The sequence below is a fragment of the Pseudorca crassidens genome, chromosome 17, assembly GCF_039906515.1.
Source record: "Pseudorca crassidens isolate mPseCra1 chromosome 17, mPseCra1.hap1, whole genome shotgun sequence".
Lineage (NCBI taxonomy): Eukaryota > Metazoa > Chordata > Mammalia > Artiodactyla > Delphinidae > Pseudorca > Pseudorca crassidens.
The window spans coordinates 70,243,022-70,261,054 of NC_090312.1; the positions used below are offsets into that span (position 1 = coordinate 70,243,022).

Below are 18,033 nucleotides of genomic sequence, written 5' to 3' on the forward strand. Positions count from 1 at the left end.
ACCTGGAAGGACATGAGAGAATAAAAAACTCTTTTGTCAAGGTGGAGGAAATAGTTACCATCCCAGAGATATGCTGCTACAATTCATCCCATTTTCTGTTGCCTCTTACCGTTAAGATTTTTTGCAGCCAATCTCAAGTGTTCGCCGTATGGAAGTTGATCTCTTAAAAGGCTAAATTATCATTTAAAGTGTGACTTAATATATTTTACGTGTTTTGTGACTAGACAGTACATACTGCGTTAAAAAACTCCCACGGAATCCCGAGAGAAAAGAAACTGTAGGAGATGGAGAGCAGCAGTATGTTTATGTGAAAGATGGAGATGTGATTAAGACTGAAGGCGCCACACTAAGGTACGTGAACGTCCTTGAGACGGGGAAGGCGGGGCTGGGGGGGAGGGGTCTGTGTCTATGTGTTGTAAAAAGACCAGACATATTTGCTTATCTGAGTGAAAATACCTCAGCAGATCCAGAAGATCTGCTAACGTTGGTTTCTCTGGGAAGAGAAATTGGGTTGCTTGAGAAACGGGAAAAGAGAAGTTTTCACTCCATCTGCCTTTTTAAAATTATTTGTTTGAATTAGTTGATTACCTTCTTTTAATAAATAAAATTTAAATTAAAAAAAATAGATTAGCATTTCCTGCTAGGGTGATTTAGGGATTTCTACCCATCAGTTAAATTCAGGGTTCTCTTGTGCTCTCACTCCCAAAAGGTGACCCATCCCTAAAGTAAACACGTTGCCGGCCAGACCCATAATCCCCCGTGACCTATCTGAGGGATTCAAAAGGGTGTTTCAAACTCGTCAACTTTGAAGCTGAACTAATTCTCGTTCTCTCTCCCCCACAATCTGTACTTGTGTTTTGACTTCAGAACATCTACTCCCTCAGTACTTAAGATTTTTTTTTCCTTCTAAGATAGAAGCTGACTCCTCTTCACCCGCGTACTCTCCTGCATCCCTCCCCGCGGCCCTCCCCATCTAATCAGGTTAGTTCTTAACCTCAGAAATATTTGGCAATGGCGCCTCTCTTTCTCCATGTCCACGACCACTTCTTCTTGCTCAGTCTTCCTGTCTGCAGGCTCCCCCCTTTCCAATCTGACCTTCATTCTCCATCTCAGTTGAAACCTGAAACAGCCCTCACTGCACACAAGGTAATGTTTGTTCTCCTGACCGTGTCACAGTCTGGCCCCAGACTTCTCTGGTCTTCGCTCCCATCACTCCCCTCACAGGCATAGTTAGCAAGGACGCTCTGTGCGGCCGTGCCTTTGCTCGTGCCTTCGTGTACTAGGCATTGCCCCTTCCCCGCAACTTGTCTCCCTGACAGACTCTTATCTATTCATGCTTCAGACCTAATCCACATGTTACTTCAAGAACCCTTTCCAGGCATAATTCACTATTCCCTCCACTAACTTTCCTATAACCTTTATTATTTTGTATTAAATTGTATTGTAAGTTTTTTTTGTATGTAAGTACCTGAAAAGGTAATCAACTCCTTAGCTTCACAATATTAGTTAATTCTAGTCGCTATGGTCAACCAACCCAGAAATGCATAATGGCTCAAACATGAAAGAAGTTTACTTCTCAGTCACATAAAATCCAAAACGGGGTGCTGACTAGTGAGTGACCCTCCTGTAAGTGAGGTTTCAGGCTCCGTGCGTCTTGTGATTCCATTAACCTCACTCCTTGGCTTCTGAGGTCGCCGTGCTCACCTCCATCAACCCAGCGGGTGGAGAAAGAGCATGAAAGGGATCTTACCTGGAAGGTTTTCACAGACCCGGCCATCTCTTGCATTAGCTATAAATTCAGTCATGCGCTGCTCCTGACTGTGCAGAGAAGGGAAATAGAGCTTAACTTCGTGCCCAGGAAAAAGGGGGAATAGGTTTGATGACAAGCTAGCCACTCTGACACACGCAGGTCCCAGATTCATCTTTAGATCCTCAGTCCCTGGCACTTAGGAGGGGATGGGTACTTCTCCTACACACAGTAAATTTACTAACTCCAAAGAGGCGAGTAAATGAACAGAAGAATGAGAGAGAGAAAATGAAGTCATGGGTATCCATGCCACCTTTCAAACCAGCGTTCCCTTTTCTTCAGTATGCAGTGATTGACAGAATTTAATTTATAAACCAACTAATTTCTGGGAATGTTCTTTAAATGCTCTTGTTGAAAATATGATAGTATCTCGTATAATTTGCTCATGGTACCAAAGGAAAACAAACATCATATAGCTGCTACTTCAAAAAGTATTTGGTATTCTCGGACAATACAGAATTTCGCCCATCACACACCAGACCTAGTGAAAATGAAAGGAGTCGAGACAGTAGGTGGTTCCTTGAGTCTTCTGTCTCAAAGGCGTGGGTATCACAGTACTGGTTTATCGGTTATCACAGAATTATGGATATTAGATCTATACCTAATTGCAGATTAAGAATATTCAGTGCTTGGAAGTTACTGCCACCCATCTGCCATGAACAGACCACATACTTTAAGCTTTTTATTAGAGTATTCAAACAGAAAAGCGTACCTATCATCCGTGTGCAACGGTGAGTTGTTACAAACTGAACAAACCCTATGAGCAGCACGCAGGTCAAGAAACAACAATATGGTGTAGATGCAGAGAACAGAGTAGTGGCTACCAGAGGGGAGGTGGGGGCGTGAAATGGGTAAAGGCGATCAACCGTACCGTGACGATGGAAAATAAATTGGTGGTGGGGAGCATATTGTAGGGTATATTGAAGTACAAATATAATGTTGTACGCACGAAACGTATGTAATGTTATAAATCAATGTTACCTCAATTAAAGAAAAAAAAGATTTTTTTAACCTAAAAAAAATGTAGGAAACAGTATCAGTGCCCCAAAGCCTCCCACATCTTGCTTCCTGTCACCACCCCCTCTCAGTGGAATACTGTCTCAGATTCATGGAGTGAATGGATGCCAAGGAGCTCCATATTATCTGAATTCTATTTAAGTTTTGTTTTACTGCCTTCTGATTAAGATAAAGTATGAGAACCTATCTACTTTAAGATTTGGAGGAAAACTAATAAAACTAATAAAAAAGTAAACTCAGTTTTTTAAGAAGACTTTGTAAATATTTTCCCAAAATATTTTTTTTTTTTTTTTTGGCGGTACGCGGGCCTCTCACTGTTGTGGCCTCTCCCGTTGCGGAGCACAGGCTCCAGACGCACAGGCTCAGCGGCCGTGGCTCACGGCCCAGCCGCTCCGCGGCATGTGGGTTCCCCCCCGGACCGGGGCACGAACCCGCGTCGCCTGCATCGGCAGGCGGACTCTCAACCACTGCACCACCAGGGAAGCCCCAAAATATGAATTCTAATTACGCTAAAATCTGAATAAAATATTTAATTTACTGATGACCGTGGCTTCCAATTTCCATTTTTATCAAGTCAGTAAAACCCAATTATTTTAAGTATTAACAAGAAGACTCATTGTTAAGCAAAAGTTCTATAAGAAGAAGGTTAAAATTTACTAAGTCTCCAAGTATTTGATGACCAGTTGATCTTTTCTGCTTGCCAGTTTTGGAAAAAAAAAATACAACAGAGAGATAATGTCCACCAAGAACCCTTTAGTAAATAGTAGAAAGTTAGCAAGGTTTTTCAGTAAGGATTTGATTCTGGATGTAACTTTCAGGAATTTTCTAGTGAACTAAGTTTAATTTCTCAGAGAAAAATCAGTCCAACAGCTTTTGTTGACTGCTCTACATTTTCTAAGACAGCCATCGTTACAAAGTCTGTCTGTCACAGAAGTGGCAGAACTAGATCAGTGCTCTACCTGATGCATGGGAAGGCCACCGCTGCAGTTCCTCGGATCTTTCCTAAAGCACCTCTGATGTCATTTCCTTTTCCCCTCCTGCCTATGTGAAGAGAATTTTAACACAGTTTTTATGCAAGTTAAAGCATTAGCCACGCAGGTGACTGAAGAATTGGAATTTCTGATCCCCTGATTTAAGAAATCTTAATTGCCTTCAGCCTGGAAAATATCAAAGAAAGCCATAACTGAGCTCTGGCGTGGAGAGTGGGAGGGGAATAATAAAGGAGGCGTTGCAGGCACATTGACGGATAAGGCAATTTGCAGACCCTGAAAAAGAATGGTTCTCCAAATGAGTTTTTGTAGATTATATATATAAAAAAAAAGATTGGGTTCTGCCCATAAATGCATTCTATGTATGATTGTTCGTAGGATTGGCTATAAGATAGGATACACACCCACACCTACATATTTTTTTCCATGATGGTTTGATTTACGTGTAATATGATTCAGCTAATATCTGTCATATCATATAGATACAATAAAAAGAAAGAAGAAGAAAAGAAAAATTTTCTCCTTGTGATGAGAACTCAGGATTTATCCTCTTAACTTTTTTACGTATCATACAGCTGTGTTAATTATAGTCATCATGTTGTACATTATATGCCTGGTACTTACATTATAATTGGAAATTTGTACCTTTTGAGTACTTTCCTCCAGTTCCTTCTCCCCTCACCAAGAACTTTATTGAACAATGTATTCACCATTTTGTTCCACTACCTTCTGCCACTTTTCAGGCAACTTCATAATTCCATCTTCCCAAAACTTTTTATTTTTTTGAGCAAAGAACTGTACCAGGTGCCGTTTGTAGTCTTCCAGGGAATTGAAATTTTTTCCATTAAGAGAATTTTATAAAGACTGAAATAAATGGAAATCTGAAGGTGCAATGTCTGGTGAATACAGCAGATGAATCAGAACTTCCCAGCCAATCTGTAACAGTTTTTGCCTGGTCATCAAAGAAACATGCAGTCTTGCGTCATCCTGATGGAAGATTATGCGTTTTCTCTTGACTAATTCCGGATGCTTTTTATCGAGTGCTGCTTTCAGTTGGTCTAATTGGGAGCAGTACTTGTTGGAATTAATTGTTTGGTTTTCCAGAAGGAGCTCGTAACAGAGGACTCCTTTCCAATCCCACCACATACACAACATCACCTTCTTTGGATGAAGACCTGCCTTTGGTGTGATTCATGTTGGTTAATTTCACTTGCCCCACAATCTCTTCCATTCCACATTATTATACAGTATCCGCTTTTCATTGCCCGTTACAATTTGTTTTAAAAACAGAACGTTTTCGTTACGTTTCAGTAGAGAATCGTGTGCAGGAATACGGTCAAGAAATTTTTTTCGCTTCATGTATGTGGAACCCAAACGTCAAAGCGATGAACATAACCAAGCTGGTGCAAATGATTTTCAGTGATTGATTTGGATATTTTGAGGATGTCGGCTATCTTCCGCGTGGTATAATGTTGATTGTTCTCAATTAATGTCTCTATTTGATCGCTATCAACTTCAACTGGTCTACCCGACTGTGGAGCATCGTCCAGTGAGAAATCTCCAGCACGAAACTTCGCAAGCCACTTTTGACACATTCGATCAGTCACGGCACCTTCTCCATACACTGCACAAATCTTTATTTGCATTTCAGTTGCATTTTTACCTTTCTTGAAATGGTAAAGCGTAATATGCCGAAAATGTCGCTTTTTTTCTTCCATCTTCAATAATAAAATGGCTACACAAAAATTCAATTTTGATAAGTTTTTTCTTAAAGCACGCTGATATGACAGCTATCACAATACAATCTAACAAAACTGTTTTGAATGAAGTTAAAGACAACAAGTGCTATCTTATGGAAAAAACTAACGAACTTTTTGCCCAGCCCAGTAATTTGCATTTGCCTGGTGGCTAGTAATCTTGAGCATCTTTTCATGTCCCTGTTGGTCTTTCATGTATCTTCGTCGGAAAAATGTTCAGGTCTTTGGTCATTTTTTAAATTGGGGTTTTTTTTTGCTATTGAGTTGTATGAGTTCTTTATATATTTTGGATCTTAACTCCTTATCAGAGACATGGTTTGCAAAAATTTTTCCCATTCTGTAGATTGTCTTCACATATTTGTATAGTTGCTGGAAATATACTTCCTGGAATCATTTTCGTATAACATCAAATACTTTCATTAACAGGTTGCAGCAGGTTAAATCAGACAAGAGATGATTTCTAACATCTCTTTAATATTTGCCCTTGGAGCAACTATAAAATCGTAATTGTTTGCAATATATAAAGCATACACTTAGAAACCACAAAAGCATAATAGTTCTTAATGTCAGTTCTTAATGCCTTTCAAAAATAATTGCTCCCATTACACTAGTGTCTCATGTTTTTGTACCTTATATCTGTTACATTTTTAGCAGATTTTTTAAAGACTTTACATGTCAATATTTAATATTAAAGGATTTGATTTTTTTGGCAAAGGAGAAACTCTTCTAAGTTATAGTCATTTCAATTTTTTTAATAGTTTTTTTTTTTATTTTATTTCTGGCTGTGTTGGATCTTCATTGATGCGCACAGGCTTTTCTCTAGTTGCGGCGAGCGGGGGCTACTCTTCGTTGTGGTATGTGGGCTCCTCATCGCGGTGGCTTCTCTTGCTGCGGAGCACAGGCTCTAGGCGCTTGGGCTTCAGTAGTTGTGGCACGTGGGCTCACTAGTTGTAGCGCACGGGCTTAGTTGATCTGCGGCATGTGGGATCTTCCCGGACCAGGGCTCAAACCCGTGTCCCCTGCATTGGCAGGCGGATTCTTAACCACTGCACCACCAGGGAAGCCCTCAGTTTTCTTACATGCTGTTATTTCAGAGTTGAATTTTGTCATATGTCTTTGCAATGTCTAGGAAAATGATCTTACCAGCTTTCTCCATAGCTTTATTATTATTTTCAGGGATCTTATAATATTGAAACACCCTTGCATTTTTTGAATAAACTTTATTTGGTCATGATGTTATTTTTAAATTTGCTTTTGAATTCTATTTGTTAATATTTTAGTTAATATTTTTATAACAATATTCATTAGTGAGATTGGGTGGTAGTTTTTTTGTGCAGCCTTTATCAGGTTTGGGAGTCATAAATTTTCCTTCTTTTTCTATGCTCTGGGATAGATTGTAGTGAAATTATCTGACTTTTAAATGTTTGTTAGAGTTAGCCCGTGAAAATACTGAGCCTTTAGTTGCTAATGATAATTACACATCTTTTTAGTGACGCTTTATTGTCACTTACTAGTAATATGGTCCTGTGAGTTAAGCTTAATGCATATAATTTAAGCTTCTTTGTGTACTTTTTATGGATTCTCTTTTTAATACAAGAGTAGGCTTTAAAAATTTATGTAATCTAACTTACTTTGTTAAAGGTTTACTTATCATTATGACTTCCAGAATCTAAAAACCAAATTTGAGGGACTTCCCTGGTGGTTCAGTGGTTAACACTCTTCACTGCCAGTGCAGGGGACACAGGTTCAATCCCTGGTCGGGGAACTAGGATCCCACATGGCACAGCCAAAAAAAAATTTTTTAATTTTTTTAAATAAAAACCAAACTTGAAAATACATTTGGATCATTAGGTAGGCTTCTCAAGGTCTTGAGGAAGAGAGGCACACAGAATTACCTTTGATGGTATGGCTTTGTTGGGCAGAAAAATACAGTTGCTCGTTGATATCTTCTCTCACCAGTTTTGTTCTGTTTCATTTACTAAAACCCCTATTATTCTGTTAGAACTCTTAGACTCGTCCTTTAACTTTTTTTTCTCCTATTTTCTATCTTTCTGCCTGTTTGCTGTACTTTCTGGGAGGTTTTTATCAGCTTTATCTCTTAATCCTATTTTTTTCATTCCTCTTCTCACATTTTTAACTTTCAGGAGCTCTTTTTGCCCCTAAAGGCTCCTTTCATACTATCCTTTCTTGTTCCATAGTTGCAACTTCTTATCTCTCTGAGGACATTGCAGTTTTTTGTGGGGCAGTTTTTCTTGGGGCTATCGAGGGGAGGTTTGTGGGAGGGTTTGGAAATTTCCTTCTTCATAATGTGTGGCCTACAAACTAGTTTGTTTTTATTTTCTCTCCTCAGTGTGAAAGGCTTTCTTCAGATGCATAGTGATGTGGTATTTACTGATGTCTTCTAAGGGAGACCTCAGAGCTATTGGGAGCCCTGTAGGTTGTGAGCCTCACTGCAGGGTCATCTGGATGAATTGTTTAGTTGGGGAACCTCCAACATTGGAATCTTAGAGTCTTTCTTCCTGAGCTGGTAAAATTCCCAGAAGAGACTCTTCTAAGCTTCATGTTGGATAAAGGCCTGGCTGCCAGCATTACAGGAGCTGAGTGTGGAAAGAAGGCTTGGGGAAATGCATATATTCACACAGTCTTCCTGTTTTCAGGATTATGTCACTACCTCTATCTGTGCCTGTGTTTTACCCTCTTCAAAAATTAAACCTCCCGTTTTTTCCCTTAGCGGGGTTGGGGTGCTTGTCAAACTGCTCAAAACGGGAAGAGAATCTGAAGATCTGAATGTTTGTTACATACACTCTCAGCAAATCCTTGTTTGGCCTCCGCTCCCCACTTCACCCTCTGCTTCTGCTTTCCTGGTGCCCCACGTCCTGAGACTGGAGAATTCTGCAGTGTAAATCTGGTTGGGTCTCAGCTTTCACCACTGCCAGTGTAGACTTCAGTATTTTCATGTCTGATAAGTCACTTCTCACTCACCTGTCTTCTTTCTAGCTTCTAAAATTTTATTGATATGGTCCATTCTCCTCACCCCTGTGGATTTATGCCATTTTTCAAATATCCCTTTATGGTAATTTTATTGATGTTTTAGGAGGAAACAAAAGATGCAGGTGTGCAATCCAGTCTTTAACCAGAAACACACTTTCAATTCCTAAATAGTAAATCCAAACATGCAATTATATTTGCCCTGTCTTCCCCCCAAAAAACCCATCATTGAGAAAATTTATTTAAAGTATTCCAAGCACATAAAAATCCAATACTATTTAGAATAGGCAAAGAGAAGGATAATTAACCTCTCAAGCTAAATAAAATATAATTTAAACCTTATTCCATCAGACATTTATTGCTATCTCCTGTGATTCAATTATCTAGAATGTAAAAAGAATGTGAAATGGAGAGATTAATGCTACCCACCCCATACTAGGAGAAGGATTAAGTGTGTAATGCCTGTAAATCCCTGAAGTCAATGCTTGGCACGTGGAAAGCAATATATTAATATTAGCTACCACTAAGTACTAAGCACTGGGAATATAAAGATGAGAATACGACAGGAGTCCTGCCTTTTAGGAGTTCATAGCCTTATGAGGTAGAATGGTAAACAAACAAGAAAACAATGTGAAAACTGCCATAATAGAAGTAAAATTCAAAGTATAGGAGTAATAACAGAAAAAAGTGACCAGTACAGAGGGTTGTCTGTATGTGGCTGAGAAATCAAGAGCTCTGCAGAACAAATTACTTAGACTTAGTTTTGTTTTGTTTGTTTGTTTGTTTTTTGGCTGTGTTGGGTCCTCGTTGCTGCGCGCCCGCTTTCTCTAGTTGCGGAGAGCAGGGGCTACTCTTCGTTGCGGTGCGTCAACTTGTCATTGCGGTGGCTTCTCTTGTTTCAGAGTACGGGCTCTAGGCATGAGGGCTTCAGTAGTTGTGGCACACGGGCTCAGTAGTTGTGGCACATGGGCTTAGTTGCTCCGTGGCATGTGGGATCTTCCCAGACCAAGGCTTGAACCCGTGTCCCCTGCATTGGCAGGCAGATTCTTAACCACTGCGCCACCAGGGAAGCCCCCTAGACTTAGTTCTTTATCTGGCTTATTATTGGTATAGTCATAAACCTTCATGTAGGAAATTCCCTGGAGGTCCAGTAGTTAAGACTCTGGGCTTCCACTGCAGCGGCACAGGTTCGATCCCTGCTTGGGGGACTAAGATCCCACATGCTGCACGGCGTGGGCGAAGGAAAAAAAGCAAAAGAAAAACTTCATGTAAATATAAATAGGAATTATTGAAATAAAAATATTTGTCATGCTTTAAAAGTATTATCATAGTTTTATTTATCAACAAAAACAAAGTTGGAGAAGAGGACAAAGGAAATAAAAGTATGTTAATTTTTTTATCTTATATAGGGTGAAATCAATGAAAACTGCTTTGTTCTTTTTTTATATATAAATTTATTTCATTTATTTATTTTTGGCTGCATTGGGTCTTCATTGCTGTGCACAGGCTTTCTCTAGTTGTGGCGAGCCGTGGCTACTCTTCGTCGCGGTGCGCGGGCTTCTCATTGCGGTGGCTTCTCTTGTTGTGGAGCACGGGCTCTAGGCGCACAGGCTTCAGTTGTTGTGGCTCGCGGGCTCTAGAGTACAGGCTCAGTAGTTGTGGTGCACGGGCTTAGTTGCTCCGCGGCATGTGGGATCTTCCCGGACCAGGGCTCAAACCCATGTCCCGTGCATTGGCAGGTGGATTCTTAACCACTGTGCTCCCAGGGAAGCCCCTGCTTTGTTCTTAAAATTTTTAACAAGAAAGAAAATATAATGTTTCTTTTAAACTTTTAGATTACCACTACTAAAATATTTACCATTTATTAAGCATGTAACTTTGTGCCGTATACTATGCTAAGCACTTAAATGCTCATCTTGAATCTCCCAGCAGTCCTTTAAGACACATGCTATTCACATTTCAATGAAAAACTGACATTAAGAGAAGTTAATTTGCCCAGTTTTCTTACATCTACTTAAGTGTATGTAGCTTACAAATCACTAGGAAAAAAAAAAGACGAAAGAAAATGCAGTCCATATAACCTAAAGTGACAGCAAGGAAGTCGAAAAACCAGAAATCTTGAAAGTTAATGACTGAAGTGAGTAAGACATATTCATTATGGGGGAAGGAGGAGAGAAGGGCAATGTAAATAGGAAAACTATTCTGTTAAAAAAAAAAACTCTGAGACCAAATCAAAAAATAACAAAAGCACCATTTTTAAGGATGCTCATTCAGTGTTACTGTTGGAGGAAAACTGCCCACAATAGGAAACTAAATGAATTGTGATTCACGCATATAGTGAAATACTATGTAAGCATTAAAAATCATGTTTTAGAAAAAGATTTAATGATGTAGGAAAATACAGTATAGTAAGCAAAAAATTCAAAAATCAGGTATTAAAGCAACATGACAGTTTTGTTTTTAAGATATAAATATGCAAAGAATCCAAAAATATATATCCTTAAAAGCATATGATCCAGCAACTCCACTTCAGGGTACATATCCAAAGGAAACGAAATCATTATGTTGAAGGGATATCTGTACCCCGTGTTCATCACAGTACTATTTATAATAGCCAAGACATGGAAACAACCTCAGTGTCTATTGACAGATGAATGGTGGTCCAGTGGGTAAGACTCTGTGCTCCCAGTGTAGGGGGCCCAGGTTTGATCCCTGGGCAAAACTATTAAATTTGCACTTCAGAGTGAGAAATTTGATTTAGCTAAAGGAGAGAATTTTCTGATGATAATTTGCAGTGGGCCACAAGAGAAAAAGGAGCTATTTAAGAAACTTACTGACATCATTTATTCGTGTCTTGTCCAGAGATAAAGACAGAAAATAATTTACTTCTCAAAATTTCTTCTAAGCCTAAGAGTTCATAACTGTTACTATTTCCTCTTTCTTCTTTCCACCAGAGTTATATACACACCTGGCCACACTGATGATCATATGACCCTACTTTTAGAAGAGGAAAATGCTCTCTTTTCTGGAGATTGCATCCTAGGGGAAGGAACAACCGTATTTGAAGACCTCTATGATTATATGCGCTCCCTAAAAGAGTTATTAAAAATCAAAGCTAAAGTTATATATCCAGGTGGGTAATATTATTAATCTAGCAAACCATTTGTGTCAAATGATGAGGAAGATTCATTTTGGTTTGTCTGTGCGTGTTCTTTGTGGTTTCAGCCTTGAAGAGATACATTTAAATTGCTTCTTTCTAAATTACACCCCTAACTCTTGTCTAGCAATACAATTTAAAAGACCGAGAGTTGTTTTAATAACTTTTTTTAAATATATGAGGGTTATTTTTTAACATCTGCACAGCTGTTAATAGAACTGTTAAACAAATGAAATAAACTTACTGGAACAAGAAAATTTTTTTCATTCCGTAAGCTATCTTCAGTTTTGTTAACTTGATTTCTGTTGTGGACTACATTTTAGCCATGTAACCAACCCTGGGTAACATTTGATGTCTGAGCTTTAGTTTTTTAACTCACTATATGGAAATATCAATAGCTTCTATATCAACTGTAAAATTGTGTATTTATTTCCTTTCTCCAGAAAAAGAAACCTGTTTTTAGTATATTAGCTATCACTGCCCTGCTTTACAATACGAATCTCTCCTCCATCCTGAAAGCTAAGAAAGATACAGTACCCAACAAAGGCCCCCAGAAGGAAAAAGAGACTCGATTACTTAATTTTTTAAGTCCTTCCAACTTGTTCCTAACCAAAGGGCCATGGAAAGATCTGTAAATACAGTGTCTTCAGTACCTTCATATTCTCTCATGAGTTCCCACTGCTGAGGGGTTAGGAAACATACAGTGAGGCTGGGCATTTGGATTAATATTGTGACATAAAAGGAGTGGAGGATGACAGCTACTTTGAAAGAGAAGACAGTAGACATTTGATGCACCCACATTGGAGCAAAGCTAGTGAGAGCCTGCCCGGTGCAGGTTCTTGGAGTGTTGGCTTTAGTAAATCCAGTGAACTGGCTTATTGGCACAGCAGGACCTCATATGTCAATGATGGTCTGTAGCCATAGCTACCATATATTAAAGCCTGCTACCCTACCCGCCAGGTACTGTGCAGGGACCTTCACAGAGCTGTCCTCACAAAAACCCAGAGAAGCAGGTAGCTGAAGAAATAAACTCGGAGATTCATAGACTATCCCAGCCACACAGCTAGTAAATGATAGTCGGTATCCTAAAGCCCATGCTCTTTATCTAACGGGTTTGTCTGCTTCTGGTATTTTGTTCTCAGCCCTCTTGCAGATTTGTGTAATATATTCATTTTCACTGTCTTAAAGAGTGAGTAAATTCCAATATAACTTTATCCGGGTTATCAACATTTCTGAATTGCTAGCCTATACATAAGATTCTTACAGTTCTCCTGTGGTTCTTGTGAATTTTTAATAGCTCTTGGTCACTTACATGAAGCTACCTTTTACATTCCCCTTTTCAATCTTTGATAAACATAGTGGTTAAGAGCACAGAGTGGTTAGAAGCTCCTGAATCAGAATCCCAGCTCCACCCCTTCTTAGCTGTGTAACTGTAGGCAGATTATTGACCCTCCCTATGCCTCAGTTTCTGCTGTACAAAGAGAATAATTAAAGTATCAGTACCTACTTCATGGAATTCTTGTAAGGCTAATGTATATTAAGCATTTAGAGTAATGTCTGGCAAATAATGAACACTCTGTAAATGTTACCTATTGATACTGTTGTGGTTACTATTTTTATTGTTAAATTTTTATTTTCTAACTTTTAATGAACACAATAATATCTTATGTAGATTTTGATATAATTCTCTAATGTTTTTTGGCATTATATGTAATTTTTAAATCTCTTATTACCTGTATAGTTTTCCAGATAATTCTTATTTGTCGTGTATTTAGTATGCCTTTTCAATATACTATATGAAATATTTTTAAATAGAGTAAATTAACTTCAGTTGTACTTAAAATTTTTTATCTGGTTGAAATCATTTTTGTAATTATCCTGATGCAGGACATGGCCCAGTAATCCATAATGCCGAAGCTAAAATTCTACAATACATTTCTCACAGAAATATCCGAGAACAGCAAATGCTTACGTTATTTCATGAGAACTTTGAAAAGTCCTTCACAGCAATGGATCTTGTAAAAGTTATTTACAAGGTAATTTTCATTTACCTTATTTGTTCAAAGCCACAATTTTAATAGAATAATCTATTCAGTAGACTATAGATGTAGTAAATTCATCACATCCCAGAGCAGAATGAGTCTGTTAATTTTTTAAGTAATGTCACTCGTATGGATTTGAGACCATCAATCTCAACTTTCTAGAACACAGAAGTTAGACAAACACTGGCCCGCAGAGCAAAAATAACCATCCTGAGCCATTATTAAGCCTTTTATGCTCCACTCTGTAGGGGAGACCATTGCCAACAGCCTGGCGGTTAATCTTTGTTATGATTTGTGTAGTATTCTAGCCATCTTGATGATCTGGTGTCCTGACCGGCAGCAAGTAAGGGGCGATCTGCTAGAGACAGCTACTGGGATAATAGCAGTGAGAAGTAGTAGCAATGCTAACAATAGATTAAAAGGAGGAAGGCCATGAAGAAGAGCATGAGTAGAGTCACTTAGTGTAGAGAGAAAGGGCCCCTCACTCAGTGGCCTCTGAGCACATCACTGCATGACAGCACTGTGTGACAATCCATCAGTATAATTCAGTTTTTCAGCAAATGTTTATTAGATACCTGCTTCGGGGTTAAGAATGGAATAAGATTATCTGGGTTTTAAAACTCCCACTACCATAACCTGTATGGCCATAAGATACCTGAGAGTATAACTAAAGATGAGCTTGAAAAGGAACCTGGGCCAGTTTCAATTAGTAAAGGACCATAATGTCCCATGGGCCTAATTTATCAAAAACCAGGTATCTCAGTGTGCTTTGTTTTAAAAGGGAGGAATGAATGATTAAAAGGGCTGACAGTAATAAGTGCCAGGAGCCAAAGGGCAATGTAAATGTTTAAATTCTGCAAAAGAGTTCATCTCCTCACAATACTAAAGTTTAGCCACTCTAGACTATACATTGAAACATGGGTAGTTTTTTCTAACCCAAGTACAGACAGCAGAACTCTCTGATAACCCTCACAGATGGGTCATCCAGTGACTATGCAGGCCTCAGAAATGCTTGTTCTGCATTCAGAGATGTGTTCACTGCACACATGTGTGAAGCACCTGTCACATATAGAACAGCATTAGGTATTGCAGAGACATTTATTCATTCCACAGATGTTTACTGAATGCCTTCATGTGCCACACACTGGACTAGGTGCAGAGGCACAAAGATGACTACAGATCCCTGCCCTCACAGGACTCATGGTTTAGCAAAGACAGACATGTTAAACAGATTCTTGTAATTCTGGCTGTATCATAATAGCTCCCATTTCTGAGCACATTACTATGTGTTAGACACTGTACTAAATGCTTCACATTTACAATTGTAATTTGAAGTACTTAATTTCAAGCACCTTGAATTTTCACTGCATAAAGATACTGTTATTCCAACTTAACAGATTAAAAACAAACTCAAAAAAGTGTGAGTTAAGTAAGTTTTCCAAGGGCACAAAACTAGCAGATGTCACACACTCAAATGTCAGAAGTCAGATACTCAAATCTTTTGTTTTTCTATCACACCAAGCTCCCTGCAAGGCCCATACACAGTACGTCAGGGCATAAAGGAAAGATGAGTCATTTCTGCCTGGTGAAGATGCAGGGTGATGAGGCTTGTCCAGAAAAGCTTCAGAAACTTAATTATTGAATCGGATCTTGAAGAAGGAGTGAGGTCAGAGTACAGGAGAAGAGAAGTCATTCTAGACAGAAGGAAAGATGTGTTCAAACACTGGGAGTCACAAAAGCGTCGTGTGTGTTTGAAAACCCACAAAGAAAATGCATCTGACCGGAGCCCAGAATGTATATTGTAGATGGGCAGGGAGGGGGTCCCAGGAAATGAGGCAAGAAAGGCAGGCATGGCAGGTCAGGGGAAGCCCTTGGTTGCCATGCTAAAAAAATTTGGGCTCCAGCCAATAAGCTGGGAATGACCACCCAAGGATCTTAGGCAGGGAGTCACATAATTAGACCTAGAAAATCACACTGGTGGATATAATATATGGTACTGGAGCGTCAGGGAGTTTGGGGTTGGAGGTTTCTGCTTGGGAATCATTAACACATGATGTTGTGGTGACAAGTTGATCAAGTAAAAAGAGAAGAGAGTCAATGATACAATTCATCATGAACATCAGTATTGAAGAGAAATCGGGGAAGAATATCCAGGATGAAGATGAAATCATAAGAGGTAGAATAACCAAGGGAAAAGAGAGGAGTTCTTCCAAACGGAGAGACTAGCCAGTTGATTTCAGGTAAAATGAGGACTGAAAAGAATTCTTTGAATTTTGATTAAAATATAATTCAATGATTTTTGCAAAACATTTTCAGGGAGCTGAGAAATGGACATAGTAAATTTAGTCAAGAAGCTTGACTTCAGGAAAATTCTTACTTAAAGAATATAAGGGGGCTTCCCTGGTGGCACAGTGGTTGAGAGTCCGCCTGCCGATGCAGGCGACACGGGTTCGTGCCCCGGTCCAGGAAGATCCCACATGCCGCGGAGCGGCTGGGCCCATGAGCCATGGCCGCTGAGCCTGCACGTCCGGAGCCTGTGCTCCGCAATGGGAGAGGCCACAACAGTGAGAGGCCCGCGTATCGCAAAAAAAAAAAAAAAAGCATATAAGGACACAGATACTGTATGTTACCACTTGTAATGTGGAACCTAAAAAATACAACAAACTAGTGAATATAACAAAAAAAGAAACAGACTCACAGCTATAGAGAACAAATTAGTGGTTACCGGTGGGGAGAGGGAAGGGGGAGGGGCAATAAAAGGGTAGGGGAGTATAAACTGTTATGTATAAAATAAGCTACAAAGATAAATATATTGTACAGCACAGGGAATAAAGCCAATATTTTATAATAACTAAATGGAATATAACCTTTAAGAATTGTGAAGCACCATATTGTACTTAACATTAATATTGTATATCAGGTATACTCCAATAAAATTAAAAATATATATTTAGAAAAAAGAATAAAAGGAATATTTATTTTGTTTACCATTCAGATAATAGTTGTCAGTATTACATTACTAGCTTGGCAAAAATAAAGGAAAAATTGTAAGTTTTAAGGTGGAAACATACATACTTTTAATAAAAATGTGCAAAGACATTATCATGTAACCTAATAAATAGACCATAGGGCCAGCTGTCTGTAGAATCATCAAAACTACCTAGAATAATTTTTATGTTTATTTATTCATTCATTTATAAAATACTGAGTTCCCACTATGTGCCATTTTGCTAAGCACTGGGTATTCAGTAGTGAACAGATGCTGCTACTGTACTGTCTTTATGGCGCTTACAGTCTGTTTTCCTATAAGTATATTTCTAATAATAAAGTGACTCAAAGCAAGACATACATAAGATGAAACAGTGTTGATTATTACTCTATAAAACTGTATTTGAATTAAGACTGTATTATTTTGCCTTTTTTCTTTCAAAGTTTCAAAAAGATTAACTCTGTTCTTTTTTAAAAAAGAAATGCTTTACTTTCACTCTCATTTTTCCTTTAGGATACTCCTGAGCATTTACATAAAATGGCCGAACATAACCTCTTACTTCATTTGAAAAAATTAGAAAAGGAAGGAAAGATATGTAAGTATTCTTCCAAATTTTAGTTCTTTTATTACCAGCACTTAAAATATTTGTTAACAAATGAACTAGTTTCCTTTGAGGAAAAACACCACCCACCAGAGTTCTCCCTTGAATGTCACTGTAAGTTGGAGAGACAGTCACTAGGAAAGGTCAGTAGCAAAAGGCCAGGGGATCACAAGTTAGAACAAAAGCTTCCACAGGAATGAGAATCTCGCATGGGGGTTTCAGTCCTCACCCACCAGAATGACAGCCACGGGCATGTAGCAGGAAGAGAGCTTCTCCTCTCCCAGACCACACGACCACGAAGGATTTTACATGTATCGATTAGAAGATTTGGGAACATCCAAAGGTCTAGCAGCAGTAAAGTTAGCAAACTCAAAGATATTAAAGCAGTAATTCTATAATTGTTCCCTAGTGTTAAGTTAATTTGTCAAGTTAATAATCTTAGAAGTTTGATCCTTAGAAAGCAAGAGGTGGGCTTCCCTGGTGGCGCAGTGGTTGAGAGTCCGCCTGCCGATGCAGGGGACACGGGTTCGTGCCCCGGTCTGTGCTCCGCAACGGGAGAGGCCACAACAGTGAGAGGCCCGTGTACTGCAAAAAAAAAAAAAAAAAAAAAAAAAGCAAGAGGTGCAAAGTTGGACTTTGTGTAGAAGCTTCAGCAACATCTTTATATGTACCCCCCCAAGAAAACC

The 18,033-nt window shown here is 38.9% G+C and overlaps 1 protein-coding gene across 1 annotated transcript in view; it reads left to right on the forward strand.

The window, feature by feature from the left end:
* Window positions 1–18,033, forward strand: part of LACTB2 (lactamase beta 2) — a 31,636-nt gene that overhangs the window by 11,570 nt on the left and 2,033 nt on the right. The window contains exons 3-6 of the mRNA XM_067712083.1: window positions 225–351; window positions 11,513–11,691; window positions 13,603–13,751; window positions 17,260–17,341. Of these exons, the coding sequence (XP_067568184.1) occupies window positions 225–351; window positions 11,513–11,691; window positions 13,603–13,751; window positions 17,260–17,341 (537 nt within the window). The remainder of the gene's footprint in view (window positions 1–224; window positions 352–11,512; window positions 11,692–13,602; window positions 13,752–17,259; window positions 17,342–18,033) is intronic.